This window comes from Balaenoptera borealis (assembly GCF_965194805.1).
Source record: "Balaenoptera borealis genome assembly, chromosome: 11".
Taxonomy (NCBI): Eukaryota; Metazoa; Chordata; class Mammalia; order Artiodactyla; family Balaenopteridae; genus Balaenoptera; species Balaenoptera borealis.
In genome coordinates, this window is record NC_138868.1 from 99,649,171 (window position 1) to 99,673,349 (window position 24,179).

Below are 24,179 nucleotides of genomic sequence, written 5' to 3' on the forward strand. Positions count from 1 at the left end.
TTGCTTGATGGTCAAGTTGGTGGTAGGGGAGTGGGGATTCATCCTTTTCAAGTGGGCGTGCCTCTTTCTGAACCTGTTTTCAAGGACCAGCTTCAGCCGTGCTGGGGGGCAAGTTGGGGAGGCCTTCCTCCCCAAGCTTTTTTCTCCTTCACCTCCTGCCCAGCCCCTGCTCCGGGTGAGGGAGGGGATTACTTGGAGAAGGCATCTCCCACCCCTCTTAACTCTGTGGGTGTGTCTTCATTGCTGGGGGTGGTGGTCCCCAAACCATATGCCTTCCCTACTCACTTCCAAATAGCCAAGAATAATACTTTTTAAAAAAGTAATGTTTTCAAGACTTGGAGTGTTTTTCAGATCTTCCTTGGGGAGGGGGGGGATTAGCACCTCCAAGCCTGCCTGTCTCCTGCAGGGAGGGGCCTGCTGGACACTGTCACTACAGACCACCCTGCCTGGGGCCCCTTCTGGGTCTTAGGGCATGGAGATGAGGATTAAGATTCCCTGTGACTTTGGCCTGACCCTATGCTCAGAAGAAGTCCACGCCTCCCATCATTCCAAAGAACCCTCCCAACCTCCCCAGCCAAGCTCTGGCTCTGCCACGGTGCCTCCAATTGGAAGTCTTATACTTGCGTGCATCAGACTCACTCAGAGCTTGTTAAATAGATGTAGAGGGGCTTCCCTCATGGCGCAGTGGTTGAGAATCTGCCTGCCAATGCAGGGGACACGGGTTCGAGCCCTGGTCTGGGAAGATCCCACATGCCACGGAGCAACTAGCCCGTGAGCCACAACTACTGAGCCTGCGCATCTGGAGCCTGTGCTCCGCAACAGGAGAGGCCGCGATAGTGAGAGGCCCGCGCACCGCGATGAAGAGTGGCCCCCGCTTGCCGCAACTAGAGAAAGCCCTCGCACAGAAACGAAGACCCAACACAGCCAAAAATAAATAAATAAATTAATTAATTAATAAAAAAAAAAAAAAAAAAAAAATTAAAAAAAAAAAAAAAATAGATGTAGATGGTCAGCTATTTGAGAGCTAAGGCTTTACTTTCCTCAGAAGTCCTTTGTGGATGTGAGAAAACACCTGCGAGAGGTAATATACCTACAATAGTACTCATTTCTTCAGGGTTTACAAAGTGCCTTCATATAAATGAGCTCACTGGCTTCTTTCAGTGATTCTGTGACATTCTATGAATGCGGCTCACTTATGAAACGATGTGACTTGCCCAAGGTCAGAGAGTCGTGAGAGCAGAGCTGGAATCCAACCCCAGCCTTCTTATGCCATGCACACTTACAACCCAAATGGGTTTATCGGATGGGCCCACTGGAACCTCAGCACGGCGCACCAGTGGGAGGGTGAACAGGGCCAGCCCTGCAGTTGCAATCACTGAGTACTGGGTGGGTGGGTGATTCCCAAAGCTCCCCTGGGACTGATGTTGGCAGGAACAGGCTTCTGATTGGTTCCCTTGGCCAAGGTAAGCAAGGCCCTCGGGTGGGAGCCTAGGAGACCAGATCTCACCAGTGCCTCTTCAAGCCAGAGGAGCTAAAAGTGGTGCCAGGCCTCCCCGGCAAGATCACCCGAGCGTGGCCGGGCCTGTACTTTCTGTGGGTTTTCTTCAGGCTCCTCTCCCTGCAGTCTTGTTAACCGCTGGATGTCTTAGGTGGGGAAACTGTGGAGCCCTACAGCTGGAGCATCTCCGCCCAGGGCCTTCACGGGACCTGGATAGCGTGCGTGGAGCTGTCAAGGAATCTGGCAAAAGCCGCTCCCCAGAAGCAAAGCTTGAGGCTAAAAATTCACGTGAGGAATGTGGGTACCGGCCTAGTCCCACCTCTGGGTGACCTTGGGTGGGTCACCTCCCCTTCCAAGCCCCCAATTCCATCATCCACTAAGAGAGAGGGCCTCTCTAGACTGTCTTCCCCGACACTGGCATTCGCCGTGTAACTGCTGCCTGGTATCCTACTGTGGATTATTAGCCATTTGGCTACTGATGGGCAGTTGACTGGCTCCTATGGCCAGTATTTGGTAGATGCTGTCAAATCACCTCCAAATGGTGCTGTCCAAATTTACATTCTCACTAGCAGTGTGTGAGAGGCCCTGTTTCCACACATTCCTGCTGTATCAGTCAGGGTTCTCCAGAGAAACAGAATATATATATATATATATATATATACACACATACATATATATATATACAACTGTATACATATATATACAGTTGACCCTTGAACAAGGCAAGGATTAGGGGAGCCACCCTCCACAGAATCAAAAATCTGAGTATGATTTATAGTTGGTCCTCATATCTGTGGTTCCTTAGCATCCGCAGTTCTGCATCCACAGATCCAACTGTGGATCGTGTAGTACGATAGTATTTACCACTGAAAAAAATCCCCGGATAAGTGAACCCAGGCACCCAGGCAGTTCAAACCCATGTTGTTCAAGGGTCAACCACACACACACATACACACACACACACACACACACTGATTGATTTTAGCTCACGAGACTGGGGATCTGGCCAGCCAAGTCCTGGCAGCTGGCAGGTTAGGCCGAAGTTGATGTGGCAGCCTTGAGTCTGAAATCTGTAGGGCAGGTCAGCAGCTGGGAACTCAGATTCAATTTCTATGTTAAGTCTTGAGGCAGAATTCCTTCTTCAGGAAAGCTGTTTTTGCTCTTAAGGCCTTCAACTGATTGGATGAGGCCCACTCACATTATCAAGGGTCATCTCCTTTACTTAAAGGCAACTGATTGTAGATGTTAATCATTTCTACAAAATACCTTCACAGCAACACCTAGTCTAGTGTTGGACCAAAAACTAGCATCATAGCCTAGCCAAGCTGACAGAGAAAATTAACTACCACACCTGCCATCACTTTATATTATCGCCAGGTGTTGGTCATTTTGACTGTGAGAAGCATCAAAGCATTCTAGGGTTTATCCTCCGATATGAACAAGTGACTATAGAGAGGTGACTGGCCGTGCTGGTTCCCCATTTGCCCCTCGCCCCCTGCATTCTCCACCTCCCTCTGCCCTGCTCTGTGCCCCAGGACTCCGACCTCTGGATCAGTCTCCCCTGGGCTCTCTCACCTCTGGCTCAGCCAGGAAAAGCACCAGACGTCAGAGGGCAGGATGAAAGAGACTCTGGGGCTTGGATTCCCCGCCCCTTACTTCCTCAGCACCACAGGTCTGGCCCTAGCTTCCTTCCTCCAAGGCTCCAGACCTCCTTGCACTCCTGGACAACTACTCCTCCTCGTTCCTCTTCAGCCCTAGCTTCTCAATGTCCCTTAACCCTGCTGGCACCTCTGTAAATAAGCAATACTTCATTAAAGGCCCTCTGAGTTCAGCTGATTGTTTTCCTGTAGAGATCCTGATGACGACAGCCGTCCCAGATGGGGACCCAGAAGGATGGACGGTGGACGGGAAGAGGGCCAAAGTGAGGTGGACGGCACAGGCCCACATGCTTCTCCCTGGGAGAAGGTCCAGACCTCAGGGGGCTTCCGGTCAAACAAGGAAGAGAGAAGGCGGGTCACAAGCTACCTCAGGACCCAGGCCTGCAGAGCCTTTCAGGAGTGGCGAGTTGGTGGTCCTGGCTCCCGCTGTGGGTCTCCTGCTGGGAGAATGTCCTGACTCCTAGAGGGGTGGGGGGTGGGATGAAGGGACACTGCACCCACAGTGCCCTCCTTTCCTGCATCCCAGGAGCAGAAACCTCTCTACCCCCTGCATCCATACCTGCCTTTCAGGATTCCCGCCCATCCTGATGGTGGGGAAGTGTCCCTTCTCCCCGACTCCAGGGTTTTGAATCCCAGCCCTTCCCCTTCCTCTCTGGAGAAGTGTTCCCTGCTCTTCCCCTGGCATCTCGCTCTTTTCTGCCTCCTGCCCCTCTGTGCTGAGAGTGTTTAAATCTTTGCCCTTTAAAAAGTGCAATCAAAAGCCCCTCAAACCCAAGTCCCACTCCACCCCTGCCCTATTTCTCCTCGTGTCCTCACTGTCAAACTTCTTGCCAGACTCCTCCTCCTCCCTCCCCCTCCCCCCGCCCCAGGCCGTGGCACTCAAGCCTATGCTGTGATGCAATCAGTAAAAGTCACCTGCTCCTGAAACTGGTGAATTATTTCCACCTAAGTTAGGCCAGATTCAAGGTCCTCCCTGTGCAAATACCATCACCTTCACGCACTTGTGGTTTTCCACCTCTTGCACTCTGTGATCTAGCCGCCTTGTACTGTGCGGGCCCCCCCCAACCGTGCCACGCACCCTCCTGGCATATGCTCTTCCCCTTGCTTGTCCTGCTTAGGCTCCCTTCCTCCTCCTTCCTCTTTGCTGGGGATTTCTGCTTAGATGTCCCTGCCTCTAAGAAGCCTTTCCTGATGCCCACCCCCAGACTCAGGTAAGACGTGCCCTACTGTGGGCCCCCATAGTCCCCCCTATTTCCCTGGTGGAGCACAGGCCCCAGGATGAGGGACTTACTGTTCGCTGGTCCGCAAGCATCGCCAGTCTGTGAGCTTCCTGAGGGCAGGGACACTGCCTGGCCTCTGTCCCATTCCCTGCCCCTAGCCCAGTGCACAGCTCCGATGGGTACTCAATTCCCAGCCCCAGATGGATGAAGGGACCGATGGCGCTGTCCTCCTGTGTGTGCGGGTGTAGGACTGGCGTGGAGCTCAGCAGCTCTGGAGGGCAGTGTGGGATGTGGGACGTTTTAACCAGCGGAGCTGTCCAGCAGCAGGACTGACAGCCCATCAAGGCGGTGACTGGCTGACTCCAAAACTGGGCTTCCATGGTCAAGTCCGGCCTTGGATGGGGAGCATGGACTTAGAAGACCCAACAGCAGCCTGAAACTAACACTCAGTTATCTCCAGCTGGCCTGGAACTGGGGCCCTTGCCTGTGGTTCCCCCAGACGTGGACGGGCACGCACCACAGGAGACAGTGGCGGCGAGACCGCTTGGAAGGAGAGGTGGGGGGCGGGGTGGAGGTGGGAGGTGGGGGACTCAAGTCAGGATCATACACGCCTATCACCACAAGAGGGCGCCCTGGGCTTAGACTTGCCCTGAGCGCCCAAGGGGACCAGGAGGATCACCTGGCCTGAGGTAGGCGGGGAGAGCCAGGGAAGGGCTGACTGAGGCAGGACTCTGCCCCAAGGTGTGATTAGAGTGGCCGGACCCCGGCCCAATGCTGGCCCTGAGGTCAAAAGAGTTCATTGGAGGACAGAATTGTTATGCTGTTTTAAAATTAAATACATATATTATTATCTATTATTCAAAACTTTCAAGAGCAAAATGGGCAATTAGTTTGTATGTACTCCCCCTAGACGGGTGGGGTGGGATGTCTGTAGTTGAGGCTCAGCATTAGGGATATCAGGGGCAGGAAACAGCTGTGTCCTCTCCCATCCACTTCCCTGGAAAGTTGCTTTATTCTGGTTCCCGGCGCACCTCTCACTCTGTCACCCTGACACGAACCCCCTCCACCCCTATTCTGCAATACTCCTCCTGGCAGTGGTGCCATCAGATTGACTCTGAGGTGTGATTTTAAAAGAGGCCTGGAATTTCTCCCTGGCCTCTATCTTCCTTCCATCCGCTCATTTAGGAAGCCTGAGCACGGATTCAGTCCCTGTGGTCACCCCAAGGCAAGGAGCTGACCCCCGCCCCACATCCCCACGCTCTGGGCCCTACAGCCCATCTGGCAGACAGAAAGAGCTAGAAAGGACTTGTTACTTGGTGGCCTTCCAGGACGCCTGGCTCTCCACCCTTCTCCCAGTCCTGACAACTCACACCAGCTGACATGACAGGAAACGAGAGTGAGCAGAAAGGCCTGCAACCAAGAAGTCCACTTTGCTGAGGTAGGGAACAGGGCTGCGGGCCCACCTCGCTCCCCGAGCACCTCCTCCAGGGGTACAGCCTGTTTCCAGCAATGTGTCTGGACGGGGAGGCTTAACTCCTAGAGCCTCCCGTCCTTGAAGCAAAAGAAGCTGCTAGCGTGCTCACACAGAAATGGGGCCTGGGGGGGCTAGTAACTTCCTAGAGGTGCAGCCGAGGGGAATCAGACGTAATCCCAGGAGGACCAGAAGGACCCCAGGAGGGATCCACGTTGATCACAGTTTGGGGACAACAGGATCCTGGAGTTAGGCTTTGGCTACTCTCTGAAAAAGCCCTCCAGCTGTTGAGAGGGTAGGGGGTAAAGGAGGAAGTGATGGGTCATTTGCATATCATTTGTATGTAATTTGCATGTTGCTCTTTCGATGTCCAAAGGCACTGAAATTTCCTGTCCTTGCTTCTTTTCCCATTTCTTTCCTCTGTTCCTTTCTAACCTCCAGGCAACTCCCTATCTCTCTCCTCTTCCCCACAGCTTTTTCTCTTCCTGGCTAAACAGAGAAATGGAGTATGAGTATTAGGCCACGGAGGTGGCACCTTCCCCACCTCCCATCTGCCCAGAACTCAAAGAGCTGATTTCATGGAGACTATGAGTGTTCCAGAGAAGCACTTATAGTCTCCATGAAGGAGGGAGGGACAAAGGGGTCTTCTGCACTCCTGTTCCAGTTCATCTAGCTGAAATGGTCATCAAGCAAGTCAGAGAGGGAAGGAATAAAAATCATCCAACCCTGCCCCTTGCCCCACCCAACCTTCGAAGGCCCAGGAAGAACATATGAAGGAGGAGCAGAGAGAATAGAGGGTCTCTGCTCTGCCTTTACTTGCCGTGTCGTGTGACCTTGGGCAAGTCCCACCCCCTGTGGACCTCTGGTCCCTCATACGATTATCTAGGTTTCCTTCCACCTGGAGTTATATGCTCATAGAAGGGAAGAGAAGAGAAGAGGAGACTCAGGCTCAGACACCGGAGGGCAGGATTAAAAGTACCAGCTTTGGAGTCAGGCAGGCCTGGTCTAAATTTCAGCTCTGCCATCTACTAGCTGCATTAACCTCCCTGAACCACAGCTTCCTCAGCTATAAAAGGAACCTAAAAATTCTATGTTCCTCCTAAAGGTGTGCTGACTAAATTAAAAGGTACACGCCCAGCATGTAGCACTTTCTTGGCCTATAGGAAGCATTCAATCAATATGGATTGAATGAATGAGTAAATGAATGAAGGTGAGGTCCTGTCTGCTATCTCTCCCCCACCCCTCTCACCCTCCCATCCTTCCCCCAATCACCCCCTCCCCTGGTCCGGAACCCAAAACTGTCCTTCCAACTATGAAGCTGTAACGCCCCATCTCTTCCCCAATGGGCCCCATCCCCAAGGGTTCCACCCCCACCCGCAGCCCCAGGACCCCAGTATCCTAGGCTCCTAGAGCTGGAAGACCCTTAGAAATCATTAGGTACATGCTCCTCTGGCTTCTGGAAAACTAAAGCCCAGAAAAGAAATGTAACTTTGCACATGGAAAAGAGAAACAGTTTCCAGATACTGGTGGTCAGAGAATCAGACCCTTGGGGAACATGGTTATACAAATGCTATGCAAATAGAGATATGGAAATCACAAGCGCACAGGAGTATATAAACTACGTGCAGGCATTTTTCTAGGATGATGGTAGGTGAAGTGCAGTTGTAGATAAGAAATGGCCTCAGGCTTGGGGCCAAACCTGAAGTGGAGGAAGGGAGGGAAAGTAGAGGAAAGAGGAGGGAAGGAAGGGACAGTCTGGCAGTGTGCCAAGGTGCTGGGGGCGTGTCTCTGGGTTCACTAGGCCTCCAAAAAGCTACTGATCTCTTTCCTCAGCCAGAAGAAACAGGAAGAAAGTCTCCTCCCTTCTTGCCAAGAGTGGGGGGAAGAAAGGATGGTGCGATTGGGGGAGAGTGGTTTGTGTGGACCCGAAGAAGCACTTGTTAAACACTTTCCCTCCAGGGCCACTGTGGCACCCACTGGGCCCTTTCTGACACCCGTTGTGTACCCTGCACTGTGTTTGGTGCTGTGGGGGCAGCCAATCAGTTAACAGCCAGTAAGATAAGAAAAGTCCTGCAGAGCGAGCCACGGGGCTATTAAGAACATTGAAATATTATGGTAATTTAATAATAGATCAGATCACTTCCAGCTTCAGAAAGGAAGTGGCATTTGAATTGTGCACGAAGGGAGTAGAGTGCAGAGCTTTAGAATAGGAGCCCTGATACTTACTGGTAGGGTAACTTTGGGCACACTAAACTCTCTAAGCCTCATTTTTCCCATCTGTAAAATGGAAATAATAACAGTCCAGTTTACGAGTTGTTATGAGGACTAAACAAGATCAGGTGCCTTTCAAGTGTTGGTTAGCACAGTGCCTGACGCACTGAGAGCTCAATAAATGCTGGATATTATAATGGGGATTATTGGGGTGGATGGTGGGTGGACATACCAACTGGAAAGGACAGTGCAAACAAGGCACAGAGACAGAAAAGCCCAGGACTTGTTCTGTAGGCAGGTTGATAGGGAGACCTGTCTGGAAAGAAAGGCGAGGTCTGTCCTGCTGTGGGCACACGGCTTTCAAGGCTTATACGCAGGTGGTCTCTTCGCCTTGGCACCTCTTCCTGGGACCTGAAGAGTGGAGGAGAAGGGTGGCGGGAGCTCAGGTGACGAGTCTATGATGGGTGCTGCAGAGAGCACTGGAGTGGGAGTCCAGAGACCTGATCCCAGCCAGGTTCCTTCCATCACTAGGGAATTGTGTGCCTTTGGACAAGTCACTTCCCAGCTCTGTAAATGAGGAGGTGGATGTCCCACAGCCCCTGACACTAGTAAATACCTTCCACATCATACTCTCACAGAGCCTCGCAGCAACCTGGGACCTGGTAGGCCAGGCAAGAGACACTATCTTCACCCAGAAAATGTGATAATTAGCTGGGCCCCATCTAGGTCCCAGGATGTGGTGAGGATGCACGGGGGGGGGGGGGGCCTAGGTGAGCTTGACCACCTGCTAACTTCAGATAGATAGATGCCAGTTAAGATTAGCACCTGCCCCATTTTACGGCTGAGTAAACTGAGTTCAGGGAGATGATGAGCCTTGTCTCATGTCACACAGCCGGTAAGCGGCTGAGAGGTAGGATTCCAACACCAGATGCTTCCCAGCGCACTCCCGCGGCTTCTCCAAACACTTCCAGAGCTCCTCGCAGGGCTGGGGAGTCTGTCCAGACAGAAGCTCAGCCCGCCCCCCGACCCCCACGCTGTTTAATCCGCCAGGGGGTCCTCAGTAGGGCAAGCTGGCGGGCCGGGCGCGGTGGGGAGAGGCCGTTGGCGGGTCCGGGGCGGACAGGTGTTCCGCAGGGTCAGGACCCGCCCCGGCAGCACCGCCTGCCCCCTCCCCCGGCCCCCGGCTCCCCGAATGCAAATCGCTGCTTTGCTTGGGCCGGGGGCCAGGCGCGGGGGCCCTGCCAGGGGGCGTGGCCCGCGGCCCCCGCCCCGCCGCGCCGCGCGCTCACCTGGGGAGTGTGGCAATCCCGCCGCGCCGAGTGCTGCCCGGGTGGGCGGGAGGGAGCAGCGGAGCGCACGACGGCTGCGGCGACGGCTCCGGCGGCGGCTCCCGCGGCGGCGGCGGCGGCCGGGGGCGGGAGGAAGGAGACCCTGGCTTCCCCGGGGGCCCGGCTGGGGCAGACGCGAGGGGTCTGGGGGGAAGCTGGCTTTGGCCCCGCCTGGGGCAGGATGGTGAATCTGGAACCCATGCACCCAGGTGAGGGGCGGAGGGCGCGAGCTCTGACAGGTGTCACTGCGCTCGGGCAGGGGCGAAGGACAGGGGCGCCGCTCTCGGGGGGGTCTTGTTCCCCAGCGGCCAGGAGAGGGCAGTGTGGATAGCGGGTCCGCCGGAGCGGGCGGGCGCAGGGTACGTCTGGGGGACTTTGGGGAAGAATGAAGGTAGGGGCTACGGGGTGGAGGGTGGGAGGGCTTCTGAAGCCTCGCATCTGGAGAGCCCTGGCATCTGGAGAGCCCTGGCATCTGGAGGGCCGCAGCCGTGTGGGACCTGGGCGTGCTGAGCTGTGGTAGTCTCGGGGAAGTTGCCCTGTTCACTGGTTGCAGAAGGGTGGCTCACTGGCTCAGCCAGGGGTGTGGACCTTGGAGTGCAGAAGTGAGGGAAATACGTGTATCCACATGTTGCGTGTTTGGTGTCCCAGGCATTTACGTGAAGTATAGGGAGAGTGGATATTTGTAAGGTCTAGGGGGTGCCTAGGAAAAGTGAGTGGAGCTGGGCATTTACAGAGGCACACCTGGGGCAGGTGCCATGGTGCACATGTATTGATTAGGGCCTAGGGAAGCATGTGTCCGTGTGTATCAGAGGTGAGTCTACCTGTCCCCAGGTGTGTTGGGAGGGGAGGTGGAGCAGACCCCACCCGTGAAGGCGTACCTGCTCCCCTGCTCCGTGAGTCTAGGCAGTGCTGTAAGCCGGTGCGTGGCGGGGCTGGGGGGTCCATGTGCAGGGGCTGAGCGGGAGCTCTGTGGGACCCCACAGGAGGAGCAGCCTGCACAGGGGCCTGTGGGAAAGCGCTTCCATCTCTGTGTCTGTGGGGGGGGGGGCAGTGAGAGATGCATCCTCTGTGTTCCATGTCCCATGGATTTAGATACCAAGCCCTCCTCTCCTCAGGGGTGGGAACGTAGGCCATGGAAATGCCTTTCCAGGAGTCAGTTTCTCCTGCGTGAATGGTCTGTGGGCATGGAGTGAACCGAGACCCCTCCATTCACCTTGCTGATCCGTCCTTCCACAGCCAGGCAAGGACCGGAGCTACTAATCCTGGAGGTTGGACTTGGTGTCGGGGTGGGCCTTCTGTAGGTCTGAGGGCCTGAGCAGAGATGCACTTGACGTGCAGAAAGCTGAGCCTGATTTGGCCATTTCAAACCAGCAACTTGCCTCTTAAAGGGGGCAACACCCAATGAATGACCTTCATTAAGGACTTCAGGGCTGTTGACAGGAACTTTGTTACCTCTCTTTTCTGGAGGAAGAGTGAGGGAGTCAATTCTCATGACCTACCCCAAGGAGCAGGGCAGGCTGGAGGCTTTGGCCCATCCTGGAGCCGCCAATCCTTGAAATCAAGCAGCAGTGGGTGCACGGGGGAGACCCAGTTTTCCAGACGCAGTCCTGGTGGGGCTGAGTGAAAACCAGCAGGCGGTGAGGTGTTAGCTCTGAGCGGATCCCCAGGTGCCAGGACATGCCAGGGAGGGCTCGGTGTGGCGGAAAGAATCATCCAACTGGGTATCATCCAATGGTTGGGGAAAGTCCATTTTCAGACCTTGTAGTACCATGGAGCTGGACATAGCTGGGGGCAGATCCCGGGTTCTCCTTCCTCCACTTTCCGCCAAGAAGGCCTAGGTGTGCATAGGAACAAGACTTGAAGGCACGCCCCCAGTGGGAAGTTCTTTAGGACCAAGATCAGAGACTTCCAGGGGGTTTTCCACCTCATTGTCTACTGGAGGCTTCAGTTCTGGGGGAAGTGGGAGGAGGGGGGGCAGCTGGGACCCAGCAGGGAGGCCGCCTGGGGGCTAAGAGGATCTAGCCGAGAGCAGGAAAGAGAGGGTGAGGTTGAGGTGAGGAGGCCATCCCTCCATGCCTGACCTGGGAGGAAGCTCCAGGCTGATGCTTTTCAGAAGCCCGGGCACCTCCCCCAGCCCTGTCCCCTGCAGGCAGACACAAAGGGGGTGATTGAGCTAAAGCCAGGGTGCACTGACTCCTCAGGTGGGGTCTCCGTCTACCTGTCTACCTCGGGTGGGTGACCTGAGTCATCTCTCTACATTTGCTTGCCACTGCTCCCCAGCCCGCTTCTGTAGTCTGTCTCCCCTCAGGGCTGTCTGGCCTCCCTGTGAGGTTTCCCGGCCCCTCTGTGGTGTTTGGTTCCCCTTTGGAGACCTCAAAGGGATCGCTCAGTTTGGGACTTTCTGTGGGGCCTCTCTGACTAGGTCTCCGTTTGAGGGCTCCCTTTGCTGGGTCTTCTCAGTGGGCTTTTTAGTCCGGGGTCATCTTTGTAAGGTCTGTCATCGAGGGCCCTGCTGTGGGGTCTCTGAGGGAGGATCCGTCTATGGAGTGTCTCCCTGTGGGCCCCTCTCTAGGGTCTCTCAGTCCAGGATCCTCTCTGTGGAAATCTGGTCTCTTCTGAGCCCTATTTTTCCCCTCCCAGCTATCCTGTGTCCTGCAGATGCTTCATAAACAGCACTTGCCCTGTAAATCCCCAGTCCTAGGCCCTTGGGGATTCCCCCTCCATTCATCTACTGCAACAGTTTGGGGGGGATGGAGGGGGAGCAGGGGCACATAAAGTAGTGCATAAGGTCCCCCACTCAGCAGCTCCGCAAGCACTGCGGCCCCTGAGTCAGCCCATCTTTTTGCTCTGATAACCTGGGTACCAGCCGTGATTCAGGTTGGCCTGAGACCTCAGCACTTTGTATTTTGTAGAACACCTCTCACGTGGGAGCACAAACACCTGAGCGGGCATGAGGTCACCAGACACAGGGGCACCCCGGCTAAGGAGGGGCTCCTCCCTCCCAGGCCCAAGGCAGGTAGACAAGAGTCAGACAGAAAACTCAAGAGGGAGAGAAGAGATGGAGGAAACAGTGGGAAACCAGCCGGAGGGGGACACCTGGTTAGTCCCAGAGCATCTCTTTTTTGCCCTTTTCCTCACTGTGAGCTGTTCCCTGTCAGGGTTGGGAAAGAAGGATCAAGTCTCACAGACTGATACCAGTTCCAGCTCAGGACCATTGGGTTGGAAGGTCTCTTGAGAGGAAGTGCGTTTCTCTTGAAGAAGAGACGAGAGGCATCTCCTCCAGAGGAGAGTTGGAGCCCTGGCTAGCTCAGAAGTAGGACCGGTGGGCCCCTTGAATTCCCTCTGGTAGAAGTGCCTGCAGCAGTGGGTGCGGGAGGGAGAAGCAAGGAGGGAATTCCAGTCCCTTCCGAAGAGATGAAGATGGACAGTAGGAGAGAGAGTAGTGGGCCTTTTGCTTTCCTGGCATAGCCTGGGCCCAGGAGGTCCAGGACACTGTGGACACTCAGCCTGCAGCCTGGGGAAGTGCTGCCCCGTGGACTTTGCTCCCGCAGGTTCACACACACATCCTGGTTCACAGATGTGTAAGGAGGGGCTGCTGCTGGGAGTTAAGAGGTTTTACAGATCATCTCAGCCTGACCCTCCATTCAGAATCAAACCCCTGTGCAATCCCAAAGTTATCACGATGTTGCTCCCATAATGGGTACATCCAATGAGTACATGTCCTGGCAGAGCGTGGAGCCTTTGACTCCTTCAAAAGTTATTTTTAGACATGATTAGGACAACCTTTTTTTTAAAATTATTATTTATTTATTTATTTATTTTTGGCTGTGTTGGGTCTTAGTTTCTGTGCGAGGGCTCTCTCCAGTTGCGGCAAGCAGGGGCCACTCTTCATCGTGGTACGCGGGCCTCTCACTATCACGGCCTCTCTTGTTGCGGAGCACAGGCTCCAGATGCGCAGGCTCAGTAGTTGTGGCTCACGGGCCTAGTTGCTCCGCGGCATGTGGGATCTTCCCAGACCAGGGCTCGAACCCGTGTCCCCTGCATGGGCAGGCAGATTCTCAACCACTGCGCCACCAGGGAAGCCCAGGACCACCTTTTATGCTAATTTAAAAGATCAGAGAGATGGCTTTTGGGTAGAGTTAAAGGTGGTGCAGGGAATGGGTGTTGGGGGAGTGTTTGGGTTACAGGCATAGAATTATGGTTTAGCTAAAAAGTTACCCTTCTTAAACGTCAGATGTTTGAAGTAAGTTGATTCAGAATACCTGGTCATCATTCCACCCTCACTACCTCTTCAACTCTCCCTGTCCCCGTGAGCATTTTTCCCATGAAGTCAGAATTTGGAGAATGCAGATGGCTTCCCAGGTAAAGGACAAATTACGATATTGCTTAGACAGAAAAACCAAAGCTGTTTACTGTAATGGGAGAAGGGGACTCCCATCGAAGCCTAAGTATCTGTTTAGTTAATTCGTTTATCACGTGCTTCCTTTGTGCCAGAAACTGTGCCAGGCAGTTTTCATTCAGTATCTTATTTGCTCCTCACTATAACTCTGGGAAGTATCATTTTTCTCATTTTTTTTTTTAGCTGAGAAAACTGAGGTTCAAATATGTGGCCGGGGTCCCCCTGTGCTAGTTAGGATGGCACTGGGATTAAATCCAGGTCTGTCTGCTGTCAAAACCCATGCTCTGAATCCTCGGCGCTACTGAAGCAGGTTTAAAAGCCCACTGAGGGTAAGCACTCACCCCCTCCCGCCCCTTCCCAGCAGTCTCTGACGTTTTCTCAGCACTGTTGAAGGATCCCTATGGGGAAGTGTGACTGAGCCGATCTGTAATAGGCAATGCCCAGCTCCAGTGTGGGACTTCATGGGTGGGACAAAGCTAAGCCTATTTCCCCACTGGAGCAGAAGGCGTGGAGTAGCAGAAGCCCTTTGCAGACGTGTCCAGGTGGCCCACACTAGTTACTCTGCATATTCATGCATGACAGACCATACAAAAAGTTTCCAACTGCAGCAGGAAGGACTTTGGTTAGGCTGGAGAAATGCCTTCTTAAGTGTAGTGCACTGAGAGGGGTGGCGAGTGTGGTTGCAGGGTTTCCCCTAGAGGTCTGTAACCACGCAGGACAGTGTGGATGTCTGGCGAGGGCTGTACGGACCTCCAGGTATTTACCTGGGAGTCATCACGTTGACCGGTCTCAAAACTACTCCTCAAACTACAGTGGCTTCCAAGGTGGCTTACTCCCTCCCATGCTCCTGGGGTGCTCCAAGGGCTGGAGAACCTTGGGACTCCCCATCTCTGTCTTGCTTGGCGTGGCAGTCACCCCTCCAGCGTTGCAGTCACTTACACCCCCTGGGACCACACTTTAAATCTCTGCCAGAGCCACACACATCATTGCCCTAAAAAAAAAAAAAAGAAGAAGAAGAAATAAAAGTCGGTTTCTTCCTGCTTTTCCTGGGGCGGAGGTCCACCCTTCTCCCTCATCCTGATCATCTCCAGACCTCAGGCATCCAGACTGTCAACTGCCCGATTACGTGGCGCAAATTAAGACGGCCTGCTTACCCAGCATTGGCTGGGGAGCCCGGTATGCAAATTGGCTCACCAAGACTGTATCTGGTTTGAAAGAGTTAAAATGCTGCCCCAGAGAAGGGGTGGGGGGTGGTCAACATGATTTGAATAAAATATTCTTCTGCCTTTAACGGCTTCAGTATTTGGGTGGTTTCATAAGGAGAGGAGCTGAGAGTGAGTTAGCTCGAAGTTGTCTCTTTCCTTCTCTTTGCTGACCCTTGAGGAGACTTAGGGGCCTCTTAGGCAGTGGCAGCTGTCTGTTGTGGGTAAATGTTTAATTTATTGAAATGAAGCAGGGCAGAGAGGCCAGACCCACAGCACTTGGGGGCTGAGACAGGGGGCCTTGTGTAGGTCTTCTCTCTCCTCGGGGCACTGACCTGCCTGCCATCCCTTTCTTACCGAGAACGTTGAAGGAGTAGGAGAGAAGGTAAGGGTTTCCAAGGAGGGCCACACAGGAACTAGGGTTTGATCACCAGACAGTGGGCTGACCTCTGAGAATCAAGCAGAGAATAGAGGCAGGATTGGCTAAAAAAGATGAGAAGGGCAAGCCTTGGTTCAAGGGTACTCTTACCTCCCAGGGTAGAGTTATTATGAGGGGGAGGACGGGAGATGGCTATTTCTTATGCTACTTTAAAAAATAACAGACATTCCCCAAATCCCAAAGGAAATGAGGATGGAGAATGAGAAGCATTCTCCCCCATTCCCCACCCTCCGCTGTACCCTTCCCCTTGTTAAATTTTTACCAACTGAGCCTGGTGATAGAAGGAAGTGGCAATGAATGATGCAAAGGGGACAGACCCTGCAGTAGCACTGGAGAAAGGGGGAAAGGAGGCAAGTCTGGGAGGAGGGGATATGTGCCCTAAGCTTATGAATATTCTAATAGTTGTATGTTTAGGAATCAGGAATTTGAAAGTCTGATGCTTGTTGTAATTACACATTCATCTTTGCTGTTTAGTTAAAGCCACATATGTCATAGCGAGAAAAATTGTGACCTGTTACTAAAATCAGTTGTGTTTTCCCTGCAGATATCAAGATGAGTGGAGATGTAGCAGATTCCACAGTTGCTCGAAGTGCTCTCGGCCAGGTGGAGACAGGTAAGGGTCTTCTCTTCTGGGGAATGAAACAGAAAAGCAAGGGCAGGACAGAGTTACCGGAATTCATCAAATAATGGAATAATGTGGTATCTCTTCTGGCTTGGTCTTTCAGCCAATCAGACCCAAAGGCTGGGTCTTAGGAAATGAAGGGATTCCCTAGAGACAGGGGGTATGACCCTAGAGACAGGGGGTATGACCCTGGAGCCTTTGAACAGTAGACATTGGTCTACAGCGGAACAAAGCCTCTGAAACTAGGCTAGGAAAGGGCCAGATCCTTAGAAACAAACAAGAAGTTAGGGAGGAGATTCACTTTTTTTTTTTTTTTCATTTTTAAGTAACATTTGTTTTTTTGCTTTTTGTTTTTTCTACTATTTTTTTTAATAGATCTTTATTGCAGTATAATTGCTTCACAATACCCTGTTAGTTTCTGTTGCACAACAAAGCGAATCAGCCATATGCATACACGTGTCCCCATATCCCCTCCCTCTTGAGCCTCCCTCCCATCCTCCCTATCCCACCCCTCTAGGTCATCGCAAAGCACCAAGCAGATCTCCCTGTGCTATGCTGCTGCTTCCCACCAGCCAACTATTTTTACATTCGATAGTGTATATATGTCAATGCTACTCTCACTTCGCCCCAGCTTTTCCCTCCCACCCCATGTCATCAAGTCCATTCTCTATGTCTACCTCTTTATTCCTGCCCTGCAACTAGGTTCATCAGTACCATTTTTTTTCAAGACCCCTAGAAGCAGCAGGCTGTGTTCCCAGCTGCTACTGACTGACAGAAGGCAGAATGTGTCTTTAGTAGATGGGAGCTAAGGCCTTTTAACCCCAGATTTCTCAATAATCCTACTCAAGGAACTAATCAAAGAGGCCCATGTACAAGTGTTCCTCTTCCAAATTACATGCATGTGGGTGGTAAATAGACCCAGAAAGGAGGGCTTGGTGCCTGTAGATGACTTTGCTTTGTGAATAAAAGAAAGAGGACAGGAAAGAATTGAGAAGAAAGTTTCATAGCTCTCTGCTTTTAACTCCATAGTCCAAACCTTGCTTTGAAAGCTCCATATAATTAAAAAGAACTTAAAGAAAGATGAGCATAAATTGTAACATCACCAAATAACTTTAAGAGCATCCCAACAAGACCTCAATTCGTCTTTCATCTGGATCATTAGAGGCATAGAAATTAGAAGTGGAAGAGAATCGATGTCCCCCAGAGCTAAAATCTTTTCCCAAGTCTTCAGGTGCGTTCTAGTTCCATTCTTGAAGCTAAAAGACTGAGGATCAGGGACACGGTAATTGGGGGTCTTGTGGAGGCATCTGCAGGATACATTTACCATAAACTTTTCTGCCCCTCCGCCCTCAATTTAGTATTGAAACTGTCTGTTTGCACGGGTAGTGGTACAGGTTTTATATTTTGCTTTGTGTCTGGGAACAGTTAAGCTTGGAGAGGGTGGGCCAGTTGCAACCATTTGTCAATTGATTTATTAGCTGAGTATGTTTTACTAAAGGTCTGTGGAGTGGGGTATCTGTTCTCCCCAATAGTGAAGAAAATTCCCTTTAATCTCCAGAACTCCAGCAAGGCTTTCATATCAGTTCACCTGATGAGTAGTAATAGGTACATCTCTGCTCTGAACTCTTCCCTAGAGAAAAACCAGAGTCCAGAAGCCTTGATTCAGAAGTTGTCACCCTTTCCCAGTAGCAGGCTGGCTAGAGCCATCTCTGTTCACCTGGGCCAGGTATATTGCCCCAGGTATGTGGTGACACAGCTAAGAGAGTGTCCATGTGGGTGGAAGACCACACTTAGCAGGATAGCTCTGGTGCTCTGTTATTTGTTATGGTACCAAGTCAAGGCAACTGTGTCAGGAGTGAGAAGGACCTACATGAAACCCTGAAAAGCGATCCAGGAGGCGGAGGGAGTGCAGAACCTAGGTGGGGGTTAGGAAGGTTAAGGCATTACAGGCAATCTCAGCAAGTTCTGGCCTCCTGTCTGGGACTGTGGGAGCTTGCACAGACTAGGTTGAAGGAGAAAGAGTCTGAACATAAACTGGGACTTTCAGAATACACGTGTCATCTCAGTGTCTGCCAGTTCAAAATGTGACCTTGGACCAGCCACTTTGCTTCCCTAGGAGGCGGGAACAGATGACCTTTGGAGAGTATGGATTTAGAATCAAACAGACCTGGGGTAAAAAATCACAGCTCTGCTGCTTACTGGTTATATGATCTGATGAGTTAATTCAGCCTCATCTCTTCTAAAGAGGACAATGAATGTCCATCTTAGAGAGTGGGTTGAGAGTTAGCTGAGATATTTAAAGCCCTTAGCACAGTGCTTGGCACATGACAGCTGCGGTCATCATTTCCTCTAATGGCATCATTAAGATTCTGTGATTCTGTAATATACACAACGAGACTTGCTGCTAAGTGTCCTGGGGCTGCAGGTAGCTGGGGTGCCCTTCTCCCCTTCACTCAGGCCAAGTGGGTCAACCCTACAGGTTGATTTTGTTCCTTCCACCACTCAGGGAAAGATTCTGTGTGGGTCCTCCTCAACTCCAAGGAGACCCTTTAGTTCATACTGTCAGAACGCCTCCATTCCCAGATCCTTCACTTCTAGCGGCTCAGCTTGGTGGCTGGTAGCATCCTTACTTAGGTGACTGTCAAATTACTGCATGTTTTTAAGGGCAAGAAAAAAAGAGGCAGCTAATTAAAGTAACCAAACTTCCTGGAAAGTCATTCTGACTCATTTTTTACAGAGGAAAGCTTATCATGAGTCACAGTGATTACCAACTTGGTTTAATGGCTTCCTTTGGATTTTTAAAAGGCAGATTCCCCTGCCCAACAGTGCCTGAACTAAGGGGTGGTTTGTCTCTGGGTTTTAAAGAAACTATAAACAAAGGTGACCTAGAAAGCCCCAGCTCCCTGAGAGTACCCTCTGTGTTGTGTGAAATCCCCAAGGGGCTCGAGGTGGGAGCTGGGAAAGGGAAGTGAATTTCCCCTCTGCACTGGCCAGGACTGCAAAGGAGAGCCTTCTCTAGTCCAGACACAGACCTCCCGGTTGGTAGAGACCTGGCAGGGCAGCTAGCTCATTCTTTCCTTTCCCTCGGTCTATGAGGAAGCCGAGGCATGGGTGGACAGAGGAGAAATTCAGTGTCTTTGTGACAGCACTCGGGACCAGAGAAGGCTTCCGATGCCCTGGCCAGTGTTGTTTCCACACCCTGCAGAAGACTGAAGCCAAGCTGTTTCTAGATTTCTGAACTATCAGCTTTTCTATCCTTCCTTTTACTCCCCGTTTTTACTTTTCCTTCCTTCTTGAGGCTGACACCGATTTTTTTTTTTCCAGTTCTCGACTGAGTGGTTCATAAGAACATAGCCTTACCCACATTTCAAAAGCTCCCAGCTCCATAACTGACCATCCCCAAGCACCCAAGGAGATAACCCTATGACTTTTGACCACTCTGGTCACAGTGTAGCCTCCTACACAGGGGAGGACAAATACGGTGGGCTTGGGAGGAAGAAGGGAAAGGCCAGTCACATCCGCGGAGCCTCCTTCCCATACCCAGGCACGTGGAGCCAGCTGTACATGCATTACCTCATTTAATTCTTACAATTGCCGTTTTTATCAATGAGGAAATTGTGGCTCAGAATGAGAAACTAACTAGCCCAGGATCACACAGCTTCTAACCAATAATCAAACTCCAGCCTGACTCCAGGCTATTAACTCCCTGCAGATTATTGGGCAAATGTTTCCCGCCCGCCCCAGACGTTTATTTTCCTCCCCGTTAAGGAGGGTTTGGGGCTGGATAGTCTCTAAGGGCTGAATTTTTAAAGATGTGTATGCAGTTCTGCTTTTCCAAATTCTCTGCCATCAGTTCCCACACCGTGCATTTGTGTGGGGACTTCCTCAGCCCTGAGCTCTGCCCGTCTACCCCGTCACCTCCCTCAGCCCCTATATCCCCTCCTTCCACCATCCCTCTCAGCCCGCTCTCCTCTGACACCTCCAGCTACCTCGCTCTGTTCAGGCTCCGTCCTCTTCTCCGACCTCGCTGGCAGTCCTCGCTTGTGTCAGACCCTGGGCTCAGAAAGATGACGAAGCAGTCCCTGTCTTCCAGGAGCTTTCCTCCAGGGCTTCATGGTGGAGTGGATCACAGGGCCAACTTGTGTTTGGAAGAGCACGTTCAAACAGTGCATTTGGACTTTACAACAATTCTGTGAGGGTAGATGGCACCATCCCACTTTGCAGACGGGGCAATTGAGGCTGGTTAGCTGATTTCCCCAAGATTCTGTATCTAGCAAATGAAAGAATTAAACTTGGGTCTTTCTAGTGACTATTTACCCAGAGATGGTGGTGGGAAGACTGGGGACCAGCACAGGGAACCAGGGACAGAGGACACAAGAGAGTGGCAGCATCAGGGAGATGTCGAAATTATGGCAGGCGGCTCCAGCCAAGGGGCTTGGCTCTCCTCCTTGGCCGGAGGAGAGCCAAGCCCCTGCTGGGGGGTTGGTTTCATCCAAGAGGCAGAAGCCTTGTCTGGTGCCAAAATGTGCTTGCTGGGGAAGAGAGGGAAAGAGCTGGGGTCCACTCACTCCCTTTGGTGAACTGTGGAGGGTGAGAATCTGGCCTTGGAGAGAACTGTCTCCATCTCTTCTCTCATCTTGAGCCAACCTCACCAACACACCAGCCCCGGCTCCTCGGATTCTGCAGGCTCAGTTGTCATTGGTGGAGTGGGGAGTTGCAGACCCAGATGACAGTGGAGCAGACGACTTAGGACCCTTGTCCTGCTCAGAGATCTGGGAAGGAAGGGCTCCACGAGGGGAGCCCAGGGGAGGAAAAGGGGAGCAAGCAGGAAGCGGGTGGGGACTGGACTCTGTCAGTCATCCCTTCCTGCTGCCCTTCTTCTCTGCTTCAGTTGCCCATCTGAGAGGTGAAATGGCTCACAGTGTCCCACCGTCCGGAAGAACCATCCAGGGGAGTTAGCTGTGTGGGGACCCTTTGCAGAAAGTCTCCTCACTTAAACCTGGCAACTTTCTGCATGGCTTTAAGAAGGAATGGACACGATTATGTAGGGGAGACCAGAGAGGTTAGTCATTCTCCTTAAGGCCCAAAGAAATAATGAGTAACTGACCCAAGCAGAGAAACCCCCTCTTGGTCAGTTCATTCCTGGGACCTCGCCATCTCCACCCTACTGAGTCCCCAAGAAAAGAGCCAAAGATAAAGAAACTATGTGTCACTGCGACGAAGAGATGCAGTTCCAGGCAGAAACAGGCAGAAGGCTCTAGAGACGTGTGTGGGTTTTAACCCAAATATTTATGGAATAGAACTATTCTTTCAATGACAGAGAGGACGAGAGAAGTCTAGGAAGTACCTGGAGCGAGGTGAGACTTGGGGGAAGGTGCAGAACAGTCTCCTATTGACAACTCTTTCTAAATGAGACACATGGGCACACGCACACACACACACACACACACACACACACCCTTCTATGATTAAATGACAGAGTGGGTGTGAAAGCACTTTGCAAAGTGTATGTCACCATACAAATACAGTCCGTCATTAGGTTGATAATTATCGGAAATGTTCAGGAGACAAGACAAAGCTCTGTCACTGAGCAGTGTGGGACAAGTCTGCTTGTGCCTTAGACTCGAGTTTCCTTGTCATAATATGGGGAGGAGAGGGCTTGGGGGAGTAAAGTGAAGAGAATGAGCTGGGTGGGCTCTAGGATTCAAGCCTGGTGACTCTGGTCCTGTGCCTCGGTCTGTACCCACTCTCGCCCTTACCTCTCTGGAGGAGAAAAAGGAAGCCACAGCCCCTCCAGATGTCCAGGGGGAACTGATATGAATCCCTGGATTCTGAGAGGATATCTTGTCCATACCTCTCTCTTGCTTTGAAGACATTTCAAAACCATCCCTGGAAAATAAAGGATCTTGTTCTTAGAGCTATTTTCCCCTCATTTATCCTCCATCCTTAAGAAAAGCTAACCCCACAATTTCTCTTGGCCACCTATTCTTGTAGGATACAATTCTCAGTGTCGGGAAGTCCTTTCTTATCTCTTGTCTATAACCCTCATGCTGCAGCATAATCCCCTTGCCCCTGGTTCTGGCCTTCTCAAACCAGAGTGGCTTCCATCTCACCACGTTACCAGTTTCTGTGCAGGGAGATGAGGAGGTACTAATTCACCATCCAGGCTTCATACTGTGGCCATGTGTGCCAGAGGTCTCGGGAGAGCAGCCTGTGGGGTCAGGAGGTACCTGCCTGTAGCACACAGAGAACCTCTGCAAATAAAAGAGCTGCTCCCACCTGTGCCACACTTTCTCACCCATCTAGTCCCAAACCCAACCCCACAGGGCAGGACCATGCTGCTCAGATGAAAGTGTTGTGAAGTGTTTTTAATAGCAGTGTTTTTTTATATGTTGCTAGAAATCAGGAGGTTTATAACACATTCATGTCCAGAAATGAGTTAAGATACTTTAAAGTCTAAACACACTATATATGAGTGTGTTTAGGGGCGTGTATGTTGCAATCTCAAGACGGATAATAGTCCCTATGGACTAAATTAATACTTGCCTCTGGGTAGCAGGTATGTTTGTAAATATAAAATTATGTTGAACATTAGCACCAGTGCAGGTGAATGAGCCAAATCCTGCCTGGCACCGTCCCTCTTCCTTTCGGAGCTCTCTTTAAGGAAGGGCCACCTTCCCCACCCCAGCCGCCATCTCTGCAGCCCCCAGAAGAACATGGACCTCCTTTTCTCTCCAGCCTAAGAGGGAACAAAGCTAGGGGGCCGGGTGGGGGGCATCTGTGTGCTGTCTTTTACCATCTGGAGCTCCGCTTGGTTTCATCAGCGGTCATTCCTTAGGGCACTGCTTCAAACAACGTGGGCTGCAGGACCAGTCGTTTTACTTCCGGTCTGTCACAGAGCGGTCCACAGTCCCACCGTGCAGGACTGGTATGCAGCTCGTACCCACCTCGTACACACATTCAACAGGGCCCAGACTTGTCTACCCTGCGTCCACAGGGAGTGCTCACTAATGACGTACTTGGGGTGCTGTGAACATTTCTAAATTCTTACTCTCTGTGTTTGGACGCATCTGGTCTGCGACCTTAACGAACAGTTCAGACCAGCCTGGCTGTTGGACCGCACTTGGAGGTGCCCTGCATTAGAGGATAAGAGTGTGCATAAGAATGCCCCTTTCCTTTGGCGTCCCACGGGCAATGGATACATCTTATGACCTTAGCATCCCTCCTACTCCCACTGTCGGTGCCGTGGGGGCAATGATGGGGAGATCCAGCAGGAGAGGTCGGTCCCAGGCTCTCCTTTGCTGCCAGGGGTGAAATGACACCCACCCCCAACCCGCTACCAACACACACACACACACACACACACACACACACACACACACACACACACACACACGTGGCCCTGAGCAGCGTCCAGAGACTCAACGCTGTAGCTTCTGGGCCTTAGCCCTTCACTAAGGCACCCAAGTTGCAGCCCCCCTCCCTCATAAGCTGTGAGTAAATGCTTTTGGTCTCTTGGGCCCACCCTCCTCCTTAAGAAACAGTTACAGCAATGAACACCTGGTGTGGAAAAATGCTGAACAAGTGGAAAAAGAATTTGAAAAGAAATGAGCAGCCAAATTAGGGTTACGTCTTAGGGCTTGAAGAGCAGCCCCAATCCGGACAACTGAAATGCAGTTACACTTGGTCCGCCCCACTCCCAAACACACAGACACACACACACCCAACTCACACTCCCGCGCAGACACACACGACTCACAAGATCCCCACCTCAAAGCCCTCAGGGCAGGGTGGGCAGGCTGGCGGTGGGGTACACCCACTGGCAGTCTTCCTTTCTGGTCAAGGCTCTATCAAAGGCAGGCTGGGGTGGTCGGGGGTGTTGTGAAACTACAGGAGGGGCAGGGGAGACGGAAGTTGGAGTCTCTGCCAGCATTTGCTAGTGGGTCCCCCTCAGGAAGGGAAGGGCTCTGCCAGGATGACCCATCCTGAGGAAGAGCTGCTGCGGGGAGAAGCAGGTGCAGCTCCCCTTGCATCCTCTCACTCCCCACTCCCCACAGCCAAGGGGAAGAGGGGCAGACACGTCCTTAAAAGGGAATCCGCATGAGGTCATCCCAAATGGGGCTGCGTCCCT

General features: G+C 52.2%; 1 protein-coding gene across 7 annotated transcripts in view; it reads left to right on the forward strand.

Annotated features, from left to right (window-relative positions):
* The first annotated feature begins 9,362 nt into the window (after positions 1 to 9,362).
* Positions 9,363 to 24,179, forward strand: part of POU2F3 (POU class 2 homeobox 3) — a 77,984-nt gene continuing 63,167 nt past the window's right edge. The window contains exons 1-3 of one of the 7 annotated variants that reach the window (XM_082341971.1): positions 9,376 to 9,595; positions 13,969 to 14,114; positions 15,971 to 16,039. In XM_082341971.1, coding sequence (XP_082198097.1) covers positions 15,979 to 16,039 — 61 coding nt within the window. In that variant the 5' untranslated portion in view covers positions 9,376 to 9,595; positions 13,969 to 14,114; positions 15,971 to 15,978. Of the gene's footprint in view, positions 9,596 to 13,968; positions 14,115 to 15,970; positions 16,040 to 24,179 lie in introns of those variants that run through there. The other 6 variants (XM_082341968.1, XM_082341965.1, XM_082341969.1 and 3 more) reach the window with 6 other exon arrangements.